An 18,292-nucleotide genomic window follows, 5' to 3' on the forward strand; every position below is an offset into this window, starting at 1 on the left:
ATAAACACAAGAACAAATAAATAAATACAGGAATAAATAAACACAAGAAAAAAATGAAAATAAATGAATATATAAATAAAAAAATTTAAGTTGGGAATAAAACAGAACACACATTATTATATATCTTTAATGTATTTCTACATTTACACTTAAATTCATGTATTCATACATTTCTGTGTCTGTGTTTCACACAATGTTGTTTTGCTTGGTAGCCTTGTATTCTGTGGATACGACAACATTTATAACTTTATGTACTTTCAATTGCTCTGAAAGTTTCTACAAGCGCACGTGTCTTTAACAATATCTTTGAGTTGCTATCATATTTCATTTCACTTCCTCTGACCAGTTCCACTTTTATTTGGTGACTCTTCTCTCTTCAATAAATATTTAAAAAACTTACAGCACCGGGAATTTCTGGCGTATTCATGTTCTGTATAAACTGTAAAGCCTCCTGAGACAAAATAACAATTTGTGAAATTGGGCTTAATATTCTATAAAAAGTGTATTAACATGTCCAAATTGCACATCTTGACAATAAACCAGTGTTCTTGTTTGTTACATTTCTTTGTGCACGCAATTTTTCAGTATATTTATAAGTTACACTTTTAAAAATGGTGGGGACAAAATTGGCTATTTCAAAAAGTTGTGGGGACATGTCCCAAGTCCCCAGAAGCAAATCACACCTATGATCATAAACAATTTGACGAAAATGGCTAAGGTCAGTGCATACTCCAGACCAGCAGGTGGCAGTAATCAAATCTGTACAGCAACTGCAACAACAACAAAAGTGAAAAAAAGAAATAATAATCACAAGAATCTGGAGTTAGCATATTGCCCGGTGGAATTGTATCCGCGCTAATTGATCAAATATAAACTACATAATTACCTAAAGATGTCAAAAAGACATCGCCTTGATTTGGGGGATGACTACTCTTCCACCAAGAAGAGGTCTGAAGGGTGAGTGAAGCTCCAGAGGAAACATGTCGCTTTAAGCGGTTAGCTACAAGCTAACTGTTAGCTGAAGCTAGATCATTTGGCTAATAGCCACCATGGATGGGTAATCAAAACCGGGACAATAGAACCATAACCTAACCATTGTATAGCTTTGGTTGTAGTCCCTGCCTACCCTTACCCGAATGTCCTCCTTATATAGAGTTAAACATATATTGTGTTTTTGCTATAACGTCATGTCAGTGTTAGCTGCGGAGGACGGCTAAAGCTAACAACCGTTCACCATACAGGCACGTATGTATGTGGCTAACGTTCTACGTTCTGGAATTATAACTTGTTACTATGAATTATCACGTAAAGAGCTCCCAACAAACCTTATTCTGCTCTAGCATTATTGCCCTGCTAACCGAAACTTCGTTACCACAACAAGAAACAACCGCTTTATTAAGACCTCACTCATTTTGTTTTGTTAGGTCACTTTACACCAATATGAAGGTTGTAATGTTCAGTTTTAATGTTAGTCTGAACTATGAGTTCATTCTGTTGTGGTGTTTATGCATTTTGTAGTGACAGGCTCAGTATCAGAATACCCCGCCCACAGAGGCGAAATTAGGTTTGCTTCGACTAAAGTGAAGAGCCAAAAAGAGCAAAAATAATTTGGCAGGCATGCATAAAATATGAAAGATAACAAAAGAAATAGCAATTACAATTACTAAAATACATCCAGGTGTTATAGTCTTTATTGTTAATTGATGCAGTTGAGTTGCATGTGTGTCTATTTTACTTTTGCAAGAGAGTTGGCTAGATAAAAACAAAACAGTATTTAAACCATTATACAACCAACGCTAGTAAGAAATGCTCTGTTACTCAACCCACATGATGTTAACCGGTATAAACAAATACTTAAACCTTTGCAATTTTTACATCAGAATAGGCAGACGGTGACAAAGTAGCTTTACAATGATATCATTTACATTGGAAATATGTATGATGCCCTGCTCTGATGTTGACAGGAGAGACAGGGATCGTGACAGAGACCGTGAGGACCGCTCCAGGGACAGGGACCGAGATAGGGACCGGGATCGAGACCGGGACAGAGACTCAAAGCCTTCTACTGGCCCGTCTAACATCACAGTGCCCATGCCCTGCTTGGCACCCATCAAGCAGATGGCTATGCAACAGCAGATCAACCCATTCACCAACCTGCCGCACACTCCACGCTTCTACGAGATCCTAAAGAAGCGGTTACAACTTCCAGTGTGGGAGTACAAGGAAAACTTCAGCGATATCATCACACGTCATCAGAGCTTTGTCCTTGTTGGAGAAACTGGCTCTGGAAAGACCACACAGGTCAGAAATTCAATATACTGGCCAGACTTCTAAATGTCAGACATTACAAGCTTTGCAATCCTTGTTGAAAGCTTTTGTAAGTACCAGCAAATCCAGTATGATGGCACTTTGCTGCATAAAAGTGAATTCTCCTCTAAATTATTTTTATCTCAATTAATTGCAACTTTTGCTTCAATCTCCAGATCCCACAGTGGTGTGTGGACATGGTGAAGGGCCAGCCTGGACCTAAGAGGGCTGTAGCCTGTACTCAGCCCAGGAGAGTGGCAGCTATGAGTGTGGCTCAAAGAGTGGCAGATGAAATGGACATCATGCTTGGACAGGAAGTCGGCTACTCTATTCGATTTGAGGACTGCAGCTCTGCTAAGACTATTCTCAAGTAAGCGAATAGAGCCTGTAATGCCCAATAGCTTCTTTTTATAGGCACAAAGCAACAAGTCTAACTGTTAGTTCCAACCGTCTCAATCTAACAAGCATGTTTGTTATTTCTTTAGGTACATGACAGATGGTATGTTACTGCGAGAGGCCATGAATGACCCGCTGCTGGAGCGTTACGGTGTGATCATTCTGGACGAGGCCCACGAGCGAACCCTGGCCACAGATATCCTGATGGGAGTACTCAAGGAGGTGGTGCGTCAACGAGGAGATCTGAAGGTACTTATTTATTCATTTTTTAATGACGACAATCCATTATTTCCTTTTAAGTTTTTCTTTACCAGGCACTTTAGTTAATGGGCAGGCTAACAAAATAAAATACTATGGGAAAATACTTAGCTGGGACCATTAATTCGTTCTTCATAAAGATTCACATCACTGCTGGAACACTCCCTTTCCTCCTTACGAGCAGCTGACTTCTTATATAATAAAATAGAAATATCAAAAGAAAAAAACATGATTAACAGCATGGTCTGAGGAATTAGCTGGTCCCTTTTTGATTCTAATCACATTTACATTTGGACTGTACACAGATTATTTAGTAACACTTTCCACAAATAAAGGGGAATGTGGTAGTACTTTGTCTGACCGTTGCATCATATTGGTGCTTAGATAAACCAAATTTAGTCTAAAAAACTAAAACAAACTCTTGTCCTCAAACTCAGGTGATCGTCATGAGTGCCACGCTTGATGCCGGGAAGTTTCAGGTGTATTTCGACAACTGCCCTCTCCTCACTATTCCCGGGCGTACACATCCTGTAGAGATTTTCTACACTCCAGAACCAGAGCGAGACTACCTCGAGGCAGCGATCCGCACTGTCATCCAGATTCATATGTGTGAGGAAGAAGAAGGAGACGCCCTGCTCTTTCTCACTGGTCAAGAGGTAAGACATGTGGCACTAGTATTACTGTTAGTTAAATTGGCATCATAGTTGCATTGTTCCGTTTCCTCAACTCACAAAGTTCAATTAACATTTTCTTTCAGGAAATCGACGAGGCCTGCAAACGGATCAAGCGTGAGGTAGATGACCTAGGACCTGATGTTGGAGACATCAAAATCATTCCACTGTATTCCACATTACCACCGCAGCAGCAGCAACGGATCTTTGAGGCTCCTCCTCCAAGAAAGCCCAATGGTGCAATAGGAAGAAAGGTACATTTGAACTAATATATATGTTAAATTTGTCTCTTTAAGATTCAAGATTCAATGGTTTATTGTCATAACATACTCACAACTACGGTGTAAATATGTAATGTATGAAAAGCTTAGATCGCAGGTTCCTCAACAGTGCAAATTACAAGACATTTATATAAAAAACACAAAAATAAAAATAGTGCCAGCTCAGGTGTTAAATAGTCATATGGCCTGTTGGATGAAACTGTCTCCGAGTCTGGTGGTTTTTGTCCTGATGCTGCGGTACCGCCTGCCAGAAGGCAGCAAACGGAGCAGTTTAAGAGGAGCTAGCAATACATAAGGAGTATCACACCAGATAAAACGATGTATCTCCTTGGCTGGCTTTAAATGATGTGCAATTTGCATATACATATTCCCTATTAGATCATATTTTGATAATAGATATCTGACGCTCCCTTTTTAATTTCATCTTCAGGTTGTGGTTTCTACAAACATTGCTGAGACCTCTCTGACAATAGACGGTGTGGTGTTTGTCATTGATCCTGGATTTGCAAAGCAAAAGGTAGGCAAAGGTTATTTCAACTCACTGGCTTTATATTGCATGATACTGTTTTTAATATAGTACCACATCAATGTCTTGAGTCAACTATTTTCTTTAAACATGCTTTCAAATGTGTTTCCAGGTTTACAATCCCCGTATCAGAGTCGAGTCTTTGCTTGTCACGGCCATCAGTAAAGCTTCGGCCCAGCAGAGGGCGGGTCGAGCCGGCAGAACCCGTCCAGGGAAATGTTTCCGCCTCTACACAGAGAAGGCCTACAAAACTGAGATGCAGGCAAGTCACAACCGCTTCACTCGTATTTTCACTTGAGATTTAGAAGTCTACAAAAACAAAACATGAGTTAGTTAAGCATGTTCTTAGAATGAAGACACATTGTTAACACATTCAAGATTATTTTTGTTTATTAAAACGTTCACACCCCCACTCCAGGATAACACATACCCTGAGATTCTTCGATCCAACTTGGGATCTGTTGTGCTGCAGCTGAAAAAGCTGGGCATCGATGACCTTGTGCACTTTGACTTCATGGACCCCCCAGGTGAGTTGGTCTGCATTTCAGATATAATTATTAAAACATTTATTGAATCTCTACTCTGGCATCACTCTCTGACCTTTCGGCCGGCCTCTTCCCTTCCTGCAGCTCCAGAGACGCTGATGAGGGCCCTCGAGCTGCTGAATTACCTGGCAGCTCTCAATGATGACGGCGACCTGACGGAGCTGGGCTCCATGATGGCCGAGTTCCCTTTGGACCCCCAGCTGGCTAAGATGGTCATTGCCAGCTGCGAGTTTAACTGCTCTAACGAGATCCTTTCCATTACTGCCATGCTGTCAGGTAATGCCCAGGTTTGGGCTGAAGTCTTCCTTGCCTTCTGTAGGCCGAGTCTCTTGCGGTTAAACGTAGTACTACTCGCGGGTAGTTTTGGGGAAAAGTGTCCTGCCTATAATCAAGATTGTTCAAATAAGTTTGAAACCCATGTGAATCAGGGCAGTTTAAAACACTTTTAATACCCATGTATTAGGTAGCTGAAGCACTTCAGTCGTCACCTTTTAATGTGACACATACAGATGGTTGTATCCATATGTAAGAAACGGCAAGAAAAAGGCCTATAACAAAGTTTACACAAAGATTTTAATTGGTGATAAGGAAATACTGTATAATAATATATTGTATTTAAAATAATCATTATTTTATCTAATAATTAATAATATCTGCAACAATACCATTTTATTTCATAACCATGCAGCAGGCATTTGATTTCACAAAGTGAAGTCGCTACAGGTTAACTCTGAAATTTGAAGCACTCCAAAACTTTGTTGACTTCTAATAGTTTCAGCACTAAGAGGTGGATAGGGCAGGCACCACATCATATTTTATTCATATGAATCGCATTTATCAGTTTTCTTTTCATTGAAATAATGCATTGTGAATTTTAACTTCTGTCGTTATATATAGATATAATTTAGCCTGGAAGTATTTTTATTATGTGCTCTCTTAAAGACCTAGCATTATGTCTAGAATCGAAAAAGTAACATTTCTGAATCGTGAAAAGTAAAAGCATTGCTGGTGTACCTAACACTTTGTAGTTGTGTGAAAACTCTTGTTTTACAGATGTGGTTAAATGATCCCCTCTCTACGAGCTAATAGCCCTTACAGTTGGAATGACCATGAGAAAAGACTGCAGCCCCCTTTGATAGAGCTTGTGGTCCTGCCCTGTCCCAACGCAGTGTCGAGTGCCCTAGCATCATAGGCTTTGCTCCATGTTTCTGTGAATATTTGACTCATCCCTATGGGCGGCTTTGTTGGGGCCTATACCAACCTTGTTTAGTCCCACAGTGTTTTGTCCGGCCCACGGAGGCTAAGAAGGCGGCAGACGAGTCCAAGATGAGGTTTGCTCACATCGACGGAGATCACTTGACGCTGCTCAACGTCTACCACGCCTTCAAACAAAGTGAGCGTCACTCCCTTCTGAGATGTGTATTTTCAGGTTGAAATAAGGATTTGTGTCTGAAAGAATTTACCTTGTCAAAAATTATGACATTGGCTCTATGAATATGCAAAAACGTTTTATTTGAGAAGTTGATCTTGAAAGCTATCTTGAGATGTCACCATTCATTCTCCTATATACTGTTGAGGCTTTAAATGTCAACATCAAACTGGTTTAGGTACCAGTAGCCTGTGGTGATGTCACAAAACCAAACGTTGCAAAAGCAGCATTCAGTGAAAAGTTAAACATCCACTCGAAGTAAAGATAAGCAGGTCAAGTTGACTTTGGAGAGTTCTGCAAAATGTGTCTTTCTGTCATGTTGCACTACTGTAACACTTTAATTTGGTCCAGCTAAGTCATGTGTTAAATGTTTCCTGGATTCATAGATGCTCCACTTTTTGTTACATCTTGTCTCTTACTTTGTCCACTTTTTATTGCTGGGCGGGTTGCAGGTTTGTAAGACCCTCTACACCAGGGGTGTCAAACTCAAGGCCCGGGGGCCAAATCCGGCCCGTGACTTCATTTTTCTGTGGCCTCACAAGAGCTTGCAAAGAATATAATATGTTTATTCTACGGTTACATGATGATTTACAGAAGCACGTTGCCCATAAACTACATGTCCCACAATGCATCTCAAATTAGACTTTTTCTCAGAATTTGACTTTTTTTCTTCTAAATATGCCTTTTTTCTTAGAATGTGCCCTTTTCTCAGAACTTGACTCTTTTTTTTTAAATGTTACTTTAAAAAAAAATGTCAATCATTTTGTGACATTCTCACTGAAGAGACTTGCAATTATTTGCCCCAGACTTCTGCTTTCAGACGTAGTTAATTATGAAGTTATTACCCTATCAGATAATAATCCAATGCAGAGGCAATAATGTAATATAATACATTATTTTATATATATATTTATATATAAGTTACAACCAGCCCTTTGAGTGCAGCCATAATGCTGATGTGGCCCGCGATTAAATTGAGTTTGACACCCCTGCTCTACACTGAAAGAAATGTTGATAAGAAGTTTTATTATGTTGTGTATCTTGCACCAGTGACTGTAAATGTGGATGATAGTTCTCAGTGGCATATGTCATTTTAAGCGACTCCTTTTACATTACACACAACAATTTAATTAATTGTTAATAATACAAATATAAATATGATTCTTCTCGTAAATTCCCGAGACTTAATCAAATGTCTGAATCCTTGTCATTCTTTTTTTTCAGACCACGAGGCCAACCAGTGGTGCTATGATAACTTTGTCAACTACCGCTCACTGATGTCAGCTGACAACGTGCGCCAGCAGCTGTCCAGGATCATGGACCGCTTCAACCTGCCGCGCCGGAGCACAGAGTTCACCAGCAGAGATTATTACACCAACATCCGCAGGGCGCTCTGCACCGGCTTCTTCATGCAGGTGAACACCAATCAGGAAATGTTTAAGCAGCTCTGTGATAGGATGCTGATCAAATGACATATTTCACAATGTTTTACAGGATATAACTGAAGAGTGTACCATAGATGTTTGTGGAATTCTTCTATACATTTGATTGAATCTGGTTTTTTTTATCCACCAGGTGGCTCATTTGGAGCGCACAGGTCATTACCTCACTGTCAAAGACAACCAAGTGGTCCAACTCCATCCCTCCACAGTCCTGGACCACAAGCCCGAGTGGGTGCTCTATAATGAATTTGTCCTGACCACCAAAAACTACATTCGCACTTGCACAGACATCAAACCAGAGTGGTATGTGCAGTCATTTTTCTAGTAATACATATTCATAAAGACGAATTGTTATAATAGAATATGGTTCGCACATGATCTCCTGACAGATTTCCTTCTTTCTTCTGTTACAGGTTGGTGAAGATTGCCCCTCAGTACTATGAAATGGGTAACTTCCCCCAATGTGAAGCTAAAAGACAGCTGGAGCGAATCATTGCCAAACTAGATAGCAAGGAGTATTCCCAGTACTGAGCGACAGCCAATAACTGTCCTGGAAAACAACTGCATCCTTTAGTTTTAGATTTTCTTGTATCATTGTATCTTAATGTTGAAATTTGGCATTTTGATTTTTATATTTTGTTTTATTTTGTTTTTTGTTTGTTTTCCCCATCAATGTTAATTCTGTAACTAAGTGTAATGTCAGATGAAATATCAGCCGCAAATATTAGACCTGGCTATTAAGATTTTCAAAAGGAATATCAGGAACATGTCATTTAGATGTGGTTGACTTTCCTTAAGAAGATTGCCGAGTCATAAAAACAATTGTGCTTGCTTTGTTTCTTTAATAAAGAAGCTTTGACTTAATCGCTGCGTACATATTCATTAGTAAAGCCTTGCAAAAGTAGTGTGGTGCCTATCTTCTTGTGATAAGATACTGATTAAGTAGATAAACCCATAATTTGCTTGATTATAAATATATAAACAGGAGTTTAGGCTTGCTAAAGATAAACCAACACATTTCATTTATTTCAGTATGATTAATACCGTTTTTTCAGTGGTTACTTTATTAAAGTTCAACTATTGTTTTATGCATTACCTTACATGGAACTTATGATATACAGGTAAAATGGTGACAACTTTTACAGAGCTTAATCTCCAGACGGTTTTCCTCACACCTCCCCAAGTTTCCTCACAACCAACCAAAATGTATTTGAAGATAATTATACTAATATATATCACTTTATTTCTACGCTTTTCTCCAGTGACTTTTCAATACCACTGCTTTCAATGTCCTCGATCGTCTCTGGCAGGCACCGGTTTCGTGTCTCGGGCAGCGCACTTGCCACTATCCCCCCCAGTACTGCCGCAGAGCAAAGGACGACCTGAGGCAGCTCCTTCCACACCTCATCCAGTAATAGAATCATAGGAGCCACAGCTACACCCAGCCGAGCCATGAAGGAGTTGTAACCCATACCGTTCTGCCTGAAAAAACAGATAGGAGACCAACGTTAGGGCCCTAAATGCTGATTTCATTAAGGTAGAAAAAGTTGATTTATTCAATGTTCACTAGTGTTGTACTGTATGTTACAAATCAAAAAGGTGGAAGGACTGATAAGAAAACAAAAGACATATTTACCTTATTACAGTGGGATAAAGCTCAGAACTGTAGAGCACAATCGTTCCAAAGGATGCAGCAGAACACCCTTTTCCCAGGACCGACACCACTGTCCTGACAACAGACATATCTGAAAGAAGAACATCAGCAACACGGATGGCTTTTTATTGTTGTAGCTGTTGGTTGTAGGAATGAGTTTAATCTGTTATATATATACGGCAACATGCTGAAAAGGCAGAATAACCGAAACCTTAGATCAGGGGTGTCCAAACTACGGCCCGGGGGCCAAATGCGGCACATGGACCATTTTTAATCGGCCCTCAGCAAATTAAAAAAGTATAATGAAATATGGCCCACAAATGAAACTTGTCTTATATTGTACTTCTTAAATATTAATGTAAAAATATATTACACAGTAGTATTCATGTGTTAATAGACCACTTTTCAAATAAAATTCAGTCAATTAAAGTTGGAAACATGTTCTAACATATCTTAGTTGATAAGAAAAAAGCCCAATGACTTATTTACATAACAAGCTTGAAATACACCCTTCCTATTTCTCCTTATTATAATCAATCTGAGGCTTCTGTTTTAAGGGATGAGCTGCCAACACTCACAAGCATCATTTACCTACATTTGATTGATTTTGCTAACTTATAACTGAACTTATGAGGCAATAAACCTCTAGTGAGTGGCCCAGCCCTTCATATATTTTTCTGTATGTGGCCCTCGGTGAAAAAAGTTTGGACACCCCTGCCTTAGATGTATGCAGGTCAGTGGTCTTCAATGAATGCTGTACCTTTAGGTATTACAATGTTAATTCCAAGACAGGCAGCAGTCATCAGCAGAGCTCCCACTTCAGTGCGTCGCCTGCCGATCTTATCCAGTAAGTAGTAAATAGCAACTTTGGCTGGGAGCTCAATGGTAGCATAGGCAAACTGAGTGAGGTAGATGTTGAGCCCGAAGCCTGTGAGGTTGAAGCTGATACCATAAAATGCAGTTGCCACGCAAAACCTAAGGAAAGAAAAGTGAGACTCATTTAATCAAATTGATAGTTTGTGTTGAATTATTTACCTTGTGTCTTTCATAAGGTATAACTGACTTTTCTGACACAAAGACATAATGTATTTTAAGAACTAAAATCGTTGAGCACAATGGCATTGGGAATACAGACCAAACTACACCAGTACGTAGAGCCAGTTTCCTTATGTTTGGTGTTCGTATCAGATCGAGGTAGGAATAGGTCCGATCACTTTTCTCAGTCACAACAATGGTTGCTAGTGTCTGAAAGAATGCAAAGCAGCATTATTACCTCTGCAAAGTCAAAAATGACATTGAAAAATGACAGGGCCAAGACTGCAATCTTGTTATTTTTCTTAATTTAAGCATCACATGGAATATCATAACCTCTGTGTTCAGTGTCTGAATAGAATCCTCTGTTCGGTTCATCTTGGCACATCTTTTCAAATATATCTGAGCTTCCTTCAGCCTTCCGTTGGCAATGAGCCACCTTGCAGACTCTGGCATCCACCTAAGACAAAGATGATTTATATGAATCCTTTTGTTTTACATGGCAATGAATTGTATTGCATGTTTACATAAAAAAAATAAGATGATGAAAGAAATGTATCTAATCAAGTATATTATCTAGCCCCAGTTGGGTACAGGCGCAGCACAAATGTACCGTGTACCGACAAAAGAGAGGCAAAAGACACAAAAAACGAAATATCCAATTAAATTTGACTTCACTTTTTCAACCCCCAATGTTTATCTTTAAACAATGCAAATGTTAAGCAACCCAAACACTACACCTCCCGGGCTTTCTGTAGGGACTTTATATTAGACAAAAGCTGAGTTTCTGAGTCTTACCTCCAGGTGATGATGGCCAAGATTAGAGGTGAGGTTACACTCAGAATTAGCCACCGCCAATCATTCACAAAGTAAGCAATAGCTGCAAATACTATGTTCCCAAATGCCCAGGATAAGCTATCAATCACCCCAACCAGTTTCCTGTGCTCGATGTCCACCCACTCCACACCTGCAAACATGAAATCAGGTTTTTACTTCTGCATTTGGTGGCCTAAACTTCTGAGGTGAGCTCAACATGAGACAGAATGTAACAACAGAAGTGAAAACATGTTATTACTCAGGACTACTGAGACAATGACGATGCCGGTGATGCAAAACCCAGTGAAGAACCTCAGCACTGCAAACATCAAGTAGGACGTAGAAAAAGCACTTGCAATAGCAAAGAGCATTCCAGACACATAGGACACCAACAGCATGATCCTTCGGCCAAACCTACGGAAAGGCAAAAAGTCTCCAATATTTAATTGAAGAAGAATTTTGTTTTAACACCTGGTAATTAGTTTGAAGCTGAATACTAAGCAGCCCAGCCGGATACCTGTCACTCAGACTTCCAAAGGTCACAGCTCCAAACATCACTCCAATAAAAAAGATTGTAGCAGTTGCTTTGTTCTTCCCTCTTTTATCACAAACCAGGTCCCACTGGAATACAAATATAGAAAGAAACCGGTTCATTCTGGTGTTTGAGGACTTGAGCTTCTCAAAAGGTTCATGGTGTTAAAAAATACATCAGATTTTGTTTGATCTTCTACAACTAACAAGAAATGAAGTTCACCTGAGAGGTCACAGTTGACTTGAAGGTGGTGTTATCGTACACCCATCCATTCTGACACGGCACTGTTGGTACTTCAATTATGTTGGAGGAGTTCAGCAGCAGATGATACTGCGGCTCTGCAAACATCTGACAGGATGCAGGAGTCCCATCCTCCTGGACTGGAATACTTACAATAAGCCTCTCTGCCTGGGATAAATTACTAAAAAATCCTCCGTCATCCAGAGAGCTGATGTCACAGTGGTGAGAGGGAACAGCCGCTACAAAGTTGTTAAGCATGAAGTGGCAGGGCAATGTGAAGCGGCCGATGAAGCTGATCACAATTATCATTATCTGAAATCTTCCAAATCCATCAATGTCAGCCAGAATGTTCTCGAACTTCATAGTGGCCTCGACCTGTGTGCAAAATCCTTTGAAACTAAGAGAAAACTAATCCTCATACGCTCATGGCTTCAGACTGAAAAAGACTAAGACAAGACTACCTTTGGCTTTTCTCTAACCCAGGGATTGCAGTTGAAAATTGTAAATATTTGACCTCACTTAACCACTAAATAACTTTTGTATGTGTAAGTGCAAAACAAAGAATGTATTTGTGTTAATAGTTACAGCATGAGTCATCAATTTATAAAAATCTCTAAGAAGTACAGTATAATTTCTTTGATGCATTACAACACAAAAGCAGATATGAATCAGGGGTAGTTTTTTAATAGTGTGTTATAAAAATGCATACAGAATTTTTCTTATGTAAGACATACTTACACAAGTAACATAAAACATGTTACAGTTTCTTTATTTAAAATCGATAATCTTCCAATATCTAATAAAAAATGAATTAACAGAAGAAGTCTCTTCAGATGTCCGGACTGATCGCCCTGTGAAATACAAAAAAATATAATTTTCATACATTCATGTTATGACAGTTAAAAACTCAAAATTCTGTTACAAAAGACTGTACCTTGTCTGTTCCACATCTTCAATGGTTTCTGGTAAACGGCTATTGTGTGTCTCTGAAAGTAAACAAGCTGACAGCCCTGCAGCAAAGGCCACCAAGGAGAAGACAATACCCGGTAGAGGGAGCCACAGTTCTTCAAGAACCATGATCAGAGGGGACACAGACACACCTGTGAGGGCCATGAAGGAGCTGTAACCCAATCCGCTTTGCCTATGTAACAAAAAGACACAAAAACAAAAGGAAAGTTATTGGCTTATTTGTGTAACTTCCTCAGATTAGGGAGACTGGGGGCACACTTTTGAAGTCAGTCCAGGGAGGGGAACTTAATTGTTAGTACTTGGTGGTTTGGTAAAGTGCATTTAAGTGAATGCAAACCTTTGGCAAAGTTGAGCATGATCCCCTACATATTTAAATCTTCACAGACAGAATGATGTCCAGTACGGTCATCTCTTTTTTCAGATCATGTAGTTCTGCTACCTTCATCTTCTAGTGTGATGGATATTGGTTGCGTTGTACAATACAAGATGGATTGTTTTCAGTTAGGAGCTAGTCAAAGTCCCAAATTAGGGAGTTCAAGTATACTGGGGCGTCGATCACAAGAGAAAGATGGAGTGGTTGATCAATTGGTAGTTTGGGTGATTCATCCATAATCGGGACTCTTGGTAGTGACTAGAAGAATCAGATCTCGGATGAAAGTATTTGAAATATGTTCCCCTCACAAGGTGACTGGATGTTCCCTTAGAAAGGATGATGATCTCTGTCTTGAAAGAGAATGCCTCATGTGTGATGGAAACTTCTGGAGCAAAGTAGACCAAACTCAGAGAGACTTGAGGAGAGCTGGAACTTTGATGGCAAACACTGATGGTTTATTATGAAGTTAACGGCCGGAGAACTGACAAGACATGTGCTGCAGCCACGAATGTGACACAGCGGTTGCCAATCCAATTCTGAAGATCTCTACCCCAGACCCATGTATTTAGCTGGTTCGGAGAGAATAATTAACATTGTGCATAACACAGAGCACAGCACCCAAGGTTGCAGGCCTGTGCTCAGTGAGGGCAGTACAAACTGATAAACTGGGTCAAAGTTATGGGCCTAGAAAAATAGTTCCCCAACATCATGAAGACCTCTCTGTGGAGGTATTTTGGGCAGGTCAGTGCAACAGATTTGGACCATGCGTGAAGGTTTTCATATCCCAGCAGGCACCTTACAATCCCCAAGAAGAAACTTTAGGATTTGGCTGTGGAGAAGGACATCTTGGCTTTGATGTTAGTCTGTTGCTACCATATCTTGCATGATCAACAGAAAATATTTGCATGAGATATTTCACTGACCTTATTACTGTAGGGTAAAGCTCTGATGTGTACAGAAACACCATTGTAAAAGCTCCCTCTGCAAACATCTTTCCCAAAGTTCCCACAGTTGTCCGAAAGATAGTCATTTCTGAAAAAATAAAATGATAACCCTAGCTTGTATAAACCATGGTACAATTCATTATGTTTTACAATAATTGTTCTATTGGAATAAGGCTTTTTTTACAGTCATATTTGAACAGTTTAATTACTGAAGGTTACAAAAAATACTACCACGAAATTATTAATTTCTGGCAGTCATTCTGATTTGTGTTGTTGTCGGTAAGCTACTATAGCAGGAGCTATATAACCTGAATCTTTCAAAAGAATACAAAAATGAATTGATAATTTACCTTGAGGAATAAAAATGTTGCAGAATATACACAATCCAGTCAGGACAAGTGTGCCAGCCTGATTCATCCTTCGGCCTATTTTATTCAATGTGAAACAGATGAAGATTTTTGCTGGAATTTCAATCACGCCGTAAATGAACTGTGTGACAAAAATATTCACACCAAACCCAGCAACATTTAAGCTGATTCCATAATATGTACAAGACACGCCAAACCTATGTGGAAAAGAAGACAAAATGTATTCAATGTAAACAATGTACAACAGAAATATGACACAATGGCTGAACAGAAAACCATAATTGCTGTTTTTAAGCAGGTGTCTTCTACAATAGTACAACAGGACACATAAAGATAAACTTAGTCAATGTATCCACACTATCAGTGTACAAGGTATATGCAGGTATCCATAGCAAAAGTACTTGTGCGTTCTGATAATTCTTATCAGTCAAAGGTTTGAAATGAAATGAGTCAAATCTCACGAGCAATAAAACACAGGACGAGTTTTGCAAACAAGGCAGAAATGAACTATGTGCTGAGCTAGTTATTTCCTATATCAGGACAACTCAGTTTATTATGCTGATAGTACAGCCATATACAGTATGATAGCTAAATGCTTCCAATGTTTAAAACTATAAAACAAACATACCACAAGATGCCAGTAAGAAGAGTCAGTCTCCTCATTTGGGGTGTCTTTATGAGGTCCAAATACGAATATTTTCTGGTTTCTTTATTTAATACAGTAGTCTCGGACAGAACCTGAAGTGTAAAAAGAAACCATTTGTCAGCTACATAGAATACAAATGGCTGAAAAAAGTAAACCATATGTATGATATACCCCAGGCTTCAGGTCAGCCATGAACTGCTCTCTGCCGTTGATTTTTGCACATTTGTTCAGGTAAAAATGAGCACTTTTCAGCTTTCTATTACTTATCAGCCATCTGGCAGACTCAGGGACCCACCTGTGGCAAAATATGATTCAATTAAAGACACAAGATAAAATATATGAACGTTCATTTTGGCAGGGAGTTGGTTGTTCCATGTGGTACTTTATCCTTACCACCATGTGATCATTGCTAGAATTAGCGGGGAGGTTGCTGTGGCAGTGAGGACCCTCCAGTCATTCACAAAATAGGCCACAACAGGAAGCAGAGTCGTAAAAATACTCCAGTCCAGGCTCATTAAAATGCCAACTGCTGTTCGATGCTTGATGTCCACCCATTCAATACCTGTGATAGAAAATGACCAATCAAATCAAATCTAAGAGAATATTATCATGTAGGATAGAAGTAATGTGAGGTATGTTTGTTTACGCTTTACTCGGGTCTTATTCTTTTATGATTGATTTTAACTTTAATGTTGGGATTGACATTCAGACCTGCCTTTTAACAACAAATGATGTAAATATATCTATGTTGGCTTATTCATCACAGTTTAAAAGTAAATACAGCTGAATGAACAATGTTTGTTGCTTGATAATGTTGTTAATGTTGTGCTATGTTCGATTTTGTGCTAAATGTCTGTCTGACTGTTACGAATTACCACAAGCTTTATATATCAATTCATTCATTTGATGTGAATAGACAAACACATATACTATAAGATAAAACTTTCAAAGGACAATGGCGATTATGTTGACTCCAGAAATTCCAAATCCAGTGAGAAACCTCATGACAGCAAACAAGGTGAAATTGTATGAAAAAGCACTTGCAAATCCAAAGACGGTGGTTAACATGTAGGAGATCAGAAGCGTTCTCTTCCTGCCAAACCTGTGAGACAGATGTATTATAGATTAACACCCTGGTTTGTTAGGAAAACAAAAATCTTCCGTACCATTGGTTTTGAAGCAGGTGACACTCTTGTAGTCAATTATTAACTTCACTTCTATCTGAAGTTTAACTATCTGACCAAGAAAAAGTCACAGATGTCCTTACTTGTGTTATAATATATCAATGTTTGTGTTAGTGCAATCGGGATGATGATAAATAAACCACAGAATGGCAGTGTCTGCAAGCTGAAACTGTAATTATTCTACTGTTGAAAAACTGACCTACAATTTTAAATCAAAACCCTGTAAAACCAATAAATTGTAGTTGGATTTATTTAAGAGTTAAAGTCACCTGTCACTAAGATATCCAAATGCAGCTGCTCCAAACATGACGCCCAAGAAGAAGATAGAGGCTGTGGCTCTGTTCATTCTTCTTTTATCACAAACCAGATCCCACTATGAGGGAAACAGACAGGAGACAACAAAGTGAACTCTAAAGTGGCTAATCTGGGAATTAGATTACTTTGACTATTGTAAATATAATTAAAATTCACCTCTGTGGCCAGAGTAGACTTGAAGATGTTGTTATCGTAGACCCATCCATTTTGACACGGCACTGTTGGTAGTTCAGTCATGCTGGAGGAGTTCAGCAGCAGATGATACTGAGGCTCTGCAAACATCTGACAGGAGTTTGGAGTCCCATCCTCCTGGACTGGAATACCAACAACAAGCCTCTCTTCCTGGGATAAATTCTTAAAAACTGCTCTGTCATCCAGAGAGCTGATGTTGCAGTGGTGAGAGGGAATAACTGCGATGAAATTATTCATCAGAAAGTGAAAAGGCAAAGTCACACGAGGTATTACCATCAAGAAGATTGTCATTAGTTGAAATTTCCCAAAGCCGTCCACCTCTGCCAGCACATTCTCAAACTTCATCTTCAAGATAATGCACCTAAGAAAAAATTACGGTTGGATATATTTTCCTAAGGGAGAAAGGTAGAACAAAAAGCATAAAACATGTAAGTGTGGAAGTGAGTCTCTGTTATTTTGCATAACGGAGAGCAACGAGAATATGTTAATGTATTGTAAAGACAGTGCAAACACAATGCATAGTCAGTTAGATTAATTAATCATTTGTTAACGACCAAAGTACATTAGGTCCATGTGCCAAAGTCAGCTTTTTAGAAGTAAATCTGCACCTTACTTTGGTAATATTGAGTGAGAGCCTGGGAGGCAGTCTAAAGGGAGACATTGTGAATCACAGAAAGTAATGATGTTCGTCAAATACTGTAACTAGGCGATTTACAGGGTTACCCTATTCTTGCTTATAAGTAGGTTGCACACAGCTCTTACATGCATCCAAACAACACACAATTCTATTTTTTAATTCCCCTTAGTCTGCCAACAGTTGTTGCTACTTTTGTTTTGCTAGGCTAACATTTGTGCACTATTTCCCCAGTATGTAACTACAGTGCTAGCATTAGCTTTAGCATTAGCAATCACGTTAGCATGACTAGCCAGTTTAGCTAACAATTAAATAATTGCAGTTTGCTAAGCTGTACAGGTTAGCAGTTGTAAGAAATGTCCTCAAGGAACACAACTTTTCACTCCCAGGTCCCTTATTGACATTTTCCCAAGTTACAAAGGTTTTAATCTGTTATAATTTGTCTGTTACCTCTCCTGTTACCACCCTTGTGCAAAGTCCACATGTCAAACAGGAAGTCAGCTCAGTTAAATTGAGAGATTGCAGCATAGGACAGGTC

General features: G+C 39.2%; 3 protein-coding genes across 3 annotated transcripts; 1 reads left to right on the top strand and 2 right to left on the bottom strand.

Moving 5' to 3' along the window:
* Nucleotides 1–782: 782 nt before the first annotated feature.
* LOC117481568 (pre-mRNA-splicing factor ATP-dependent RNA helicase DHX15) lies at nucleotides 783–8,719 on the top strand. The gene is made up of 14 exons (XM_034129296.1): nucleotides 783–957; nucleotides 1,965–2,301; nucleotides 2,484–2,677; nucleotides 2,793–2,952; nucleotides 3,399–3,617; nucleotides 3,719–3,886; nucleotides 4,344–4,430; nucleotides 4,552–4,701; nucleotides 4,858–4,966; nucleotides 5,069–5,260; nucleotides 6,255–6,377; nucleotides 7,638–7,828; nucleotides 7,989–8,158; nucleotides 8,269–8,719. Exons 1-14 carry the CDS (start codon nucleotides 893–895, stop codon nucleotides 8,384–8,386), a joined length of 2,283 nt encoding a protein of 760 aa, XP_033985187.1. The 5' UTR covers nucleotides 783–892; the 3' UTR covers nucleotides 8,387–8,719.
* A 179-nt stretch (nucleotides 8,720–8,898) lies between these two features.
* On the bottom strand, nucleotides 8,899–12,544 carry LOC117481571 (solute carrier family 22 member 7-like). Its single transcript, XM_034129299.1, has 9 exons — nucleotides 12,112–12,544; nucleotides 11,875–11,978; nucleotides 11,617–11,771; nucleotides 11,340–11,508; nucleotides 10,878–11,001; nucleotides 10,645–10,754; nucleotides 10,270–10,484; nucleotides 9,492–9,600; nucleotides 8,899–9,337 (listed from the first exon to the last, which is right to left on the bottom strand). The coding sequence occupies exons 1-9, from the start codon at nucleotides 12,490–12,492 to the stop codon at nucleotides 9,091–9,093; spliced, it is 1,614 nt and encodes a 537-aa protein (XP_033985190.1). The 5' UTR covers nucleotides 12,493–12,544; the 3' UTR covers nucleotides 8,899–9,090.
* A 268-nt stretch (nucleotides 12,545–12,812) lies between these two features.
* Nucleotides 12,813–18,251, bottom strand: LOC117482207 (solute carrier family 22 member 7-like). Its single transcript, XM_034130230.1, has 11 exons — nucleotides 18,205–18,251; nucleotides 17,085–17,512; nucleotides 16,883–16,986; nucleotides 16,377–16,531; nucleotides 15,823–15,991; nucleotides 15,601–15,724; nucleotides 15,412–15,521; nucleotides 14,766–14,980; nucleotides 14,395–14,503; nucleotides 13,064–13,270; nucleotides 12,813–12,980 (listed from the first exon to the last, which is right to left on the bottom strand). Exons 2-11 carry the CDS (start codon nucleotides 17,463–17,465, stop codon nucleotides 12,959–12,961), a joined length of 1,596 nt encoding a protein of 531 aa, XP_033986121.1. The 5' UTR covers nucleotides 17,466–17,512; nucleotides 18,205–18,251; the 3' UTR covers nucleotides 12,813–12,958.
* Between the last annotated feature and the right edge of the window lie 41 nt (nucleotides 18,252–18,292).

This window comes from Trematomus bernacchii, unplaced genomic scaffold (assembly GCF_902827165.1).
Source record: "Trematomus bernacchii unplaced genomic scaffold, fTreBer1.1, whole genome shotgun sequence".
Lineage (NCBI taxonomy): Eukaryota > Metazoa > Chordata > Actinopteri > Perciformes > Nototheniidae > Trematomus > Trematomus bernacchii.